Consider the following 3,687-nt stretch of genomic DNA (forward strand, 5'->3'; position numbering starts at 1 on the left):
CTCTCCCTCTGTTTCTCTCCCTCTGTTTCTCTCCCTCTGTTTCTCTCTCTCTCTCTCTCTCTCTCTCTCTCTCTCTCTCTCTCTCTCTCTCTCTCTCTCTCTTTCTCATTGCACCTGGGACTCACTGATGGGCTAGACCAATGGCCAGGGAGCTTCAAGGACAGTTGTCCTTGTGTCACCATTTTTGTAGAGACAGACATTCCAACCATACCTGGTTTTCATTGCTGTCATTTTGTTCTTCAGTAGGCTCTGGAGATTTGAACTCGTGTTCTTATGCTTGCCCAACAGGCACTTAATCTTTCCCAGCCTGCTTCCTAAACTTTAATATGCTATAAATCACAAAGAGACCTTATTAAACTTTAGGTCCTGATTTGGTCTGTGTAGGTGAGAGCTGGGCTTCCAGGTCATGTTCCAGAAGCTGATCCAGGGCTCCCATTAAGTCCATAGATGAACTCAGTCTGAAATGGGTCAGAGGAAGATTTTTGTGTGAAGTCCTGGGGTAGCTAGCTGGATCTGGATGAATGCAGGGATTGGAAAGGCATAAGGAAGGAAGAGAAAGGTCCATTTCAGCATCACCTAGGGGCCTGAGGACATGGAGGGTTTTCCCCAAACTTCTTCAATTCTCCTTAACAGGCAGCTTCCCCTCACATCAGTTCCACATGTGGACAGTCTGATTTTTAAGTAAAAATCAACTCTACACTAAGGGAACTGCCTGGTCCCCATAGTCAGGAAACATTGTGCAAATTGAAGAATCATTGCCAAAGGGAAGTCGTGTGCGTCTCCAACTAGCTGCAGCAGTTAAATGGGAGCCCTGCTTCCTCCTGGGGTAGCATTTCTGCTGGCTCCAGGGCTTTGGCCACCTATAAAGCTTAGCAATGGGAAGTAAAGAAACCCTTAAGGAGGAAGCCTTCTTGGGGAGCCCAGAGGACGGAGACAATTTTGATCAAGCCATGTTCCCTGTGATGGAGACCTTCGAAATCAATGGTAAAGTATGACTCCTTCATAATGCAATTGCACAGAACCTTAGTCTGTTGGTGGGAAGCAAGAAGAGACGAGAGCAAAGGAGGGGTAGGCTTGCACCCTGGTGCGTTTCCCACCTGACTCTCACTAGCTAGACACTGTCCATCTGGACTTTCTGGAAAGCTGACCACAGACACTATGCCCTTTGTGTGGAGTCAATCTTTGCTTAAAGTCTGGTCCTTTTTGAATGTCATATTTAAATAATTTCTATTGTCTAATGCCAGTGCTTGTTAAGGAAATGCCCCTTCACTAAGGAACATCTTATGAGGACACAATGTGGTATGTGTTGAGATGGCAATACAAAGCAAACAGTGTCAAGTCCCTTGGGTCTGAGAGGTAGCTCAGACAGTAGAGGGCTTATGGAGCATGCAAGAAGCCCTAGGTTCAATCTGCAGCAGAGCATAAACAGGTGACACATGCCTGGGATCTCAGATCTGGAGAGGGAGGGGCAGAAGGATGAGGAGTTTCAAGCCATCTTTGGCTATCTGGCAACTTTGGAGTTCACCTGGGCTATGTACAGTTCCATTTCAAAAGGAAAGTCCACAGCACTGAAACCAAAGCTGTCTATATATTTGGATAGAAGCCCTTTAATACCCTGCAAGGGGCTTCTGCGGTAGCCTGTGTGTTGACCTGAGAGCACACTCGTCATCTGGCAGCTAAGTACACTCTAGCTTCTCTGGCTTCTTCATCAGTCTGACTCAGATGGAACACAATTTTCAAATATTTAAAACTTTTATTGCAATTGTGTGTGTGTGTGTGTGTGTGTGTGTGTGTGTGTCTGTATGTCAGTGCATGAGTGGAAGGCAGAATAACTTTAGGAGTCAGTCCTCTCCTACCCTGTGAAATCCTGGGATCCAGTCCCCAGCTGGCCGGGCTTGGTGGTAAGTGCTTTTATCCACTGAGTTATTCACTGGCCCTTGAAAACTGTTTGTAACAGTCTCTTGGTGTTGTACACGTGATGTATCTTTTGCATCTTCAGGAATTTGCAGCATTTAAAGTCATGGGTGGACTTGTTTGCCACTGGAGAGCTCTGATTTCTCATTCTAGAACCATCTATGGTGATATCTTTCGAAGTGATCAGATGGAGTTAAAGGGGGTTGTGAGCCACCTGGTGTGGGTGCTGGGATCCAAATTCAGGTCCTCTGATAATGCAGTAGGTGCTCTAACCACTGAGACATGTCTGTCACCTCTACGGATGGCTTTTCCCATGAGTTCTAGAGATCAAACTCATCTCCTCATGCTTGCTAGGCAAGCACTTCACTGATCAATTTTACACGCTAACCCTCTGGATTTTTAAACACTGTTCTTGAAAATTCAACTAACCAAACATATATGGCACCTACTACCCTCCAGACCCCACACTAGGGGCAGAGAAAAGACATTCGATAAACAGGATTGTTGGTCTCCAGGAAAACATACTAAGGGGCAAGGAGGGCAATCCCTGCCACAACTGACCTTTCTAAACAAGGTATCACTGGATGAGGCTGAAGTTTTCACAGGACATCATGGATGTAACCTAGGGTAGGGCCTGAGATCAGAGGTTATGTCCCTTCTAATGCTGATAGGATGGAAGGAGCTGAGCTAGGAACAGAAATGAGACAGTGGATGAAGGGGAGGGGTGACACATGTCTAGGTTTTACACACACAGACACACACATACACATGCACACGCACACGTACACACACACACATGGATGTTCTAAGAAATCTAAGAAGCTCATGCTTTCCTTCAGAACTGGGAGGAATACTCAGTGGGATTGAGGATGGGATGGAGGATTTGAACCCTATCCTGAGGTCAGTGGGGAGGCTGGAGGGTTGCATGGAGGTTGAGTGCTCTGGTCTGTAGCTGAGGTTGCTCATTCTGGTAGGTAGAGAGACAGATGGAGAGAGTAGGTGAGAGCCAGGGTGCTCAGCAAGAAGAGACGACCAAGGTAGTAGCTAGCTGTAAAGAAGCAAAGCAAGGGCTGTGGAGAGGGCTCAGTGGGTTAAGTGCCTATTGCTCAAGCATGGGGACCTGAGTTCAGATCTCCAGTGTCCATGTAAAAAGTTGGGCATGGTTACACTGGGGATAGGTGCAGACAGGAGGATCCCGGGAGCTCCCTGGTCAGCTAATCTAGCTAACTGGTAAGTTTTGTGTTCAGTGAGAGGTCTTATGTCAGAAAATATGACAGAGATCAATTGAGGAAGATGTCAACTCCTGCCTCCACCTACATTCGCGTGCTTGTGCATGCTCATATCCTACAAACAGGAACACACACAAAGAAGGACATCACACAGACAGACAGACAGACAGACAGACAGACAGACAGACAGACATGCAGGCACACACATCACAGCACAGGAGTCTGATGGAAAGCTTGCTGTGCAAGCATGAGGGCCTGAGTTCAATTCCTAGCACTCACACAAAGCTAAGCATGGTAGCTCTTGACTTTAATCCCAGTGTTCCTATGTGGTGGTGGGAAGTGGAGCTAAGCAAATGTCTGGAAGCTTGCAGGCTAGTTAGATTGGTGGGCTCCGCAGGAAACAACAAAAGAGAGACCCTGTCTTAAATGGTGGAAGGTGAGGACTGTCACCAGAGGTTGTTTCCTGACCTCTCTATGTGTCAAGTGCATGTACACACACACACACACACACACACACACACACACACACACACACACACACACA

At 46.9% G+C, this 3,687-nt stretch overlaps 1 protein-coding gene across 1 annotated transcript in view; it reads left to right on the forward strand.

Annotated features, from left to right (window-relative positions):
- The first annotated feature begins 627 nt into the window (after nt 1-627).
- Marco (macrophage receptor with collagenous structure) overlaps nt 628-3,687 on the forward strand; it is a 33,043-nt gene continuing 29,983 nt past the window's right edge. The window contains exon 1 of the mRNA XM_028771527.1: nt 628-984. Coding sequence (XP_028627360.1) covers nt 876-984 — 109 coding nt within the window. The 5' untranslated portion in view covers nt 628-875. The remainder of the gene's footprint in view (nt 985-3,687) is intronic.

Source organism: Grammomys surdaster, unplaced genomic scaffold, assembly GCF_004785775.1.
Source record: "Grammomys surdaster isolate TR1022 unplaced genomic scaffold, NIH_TR_1.0 208, whole genome shotgun sequence".
NCBI lineage: Eukaryota > Metazoa > Chordata > Mammalia > Rodentia > Muridae > Grammomys > Grammomys surdaster.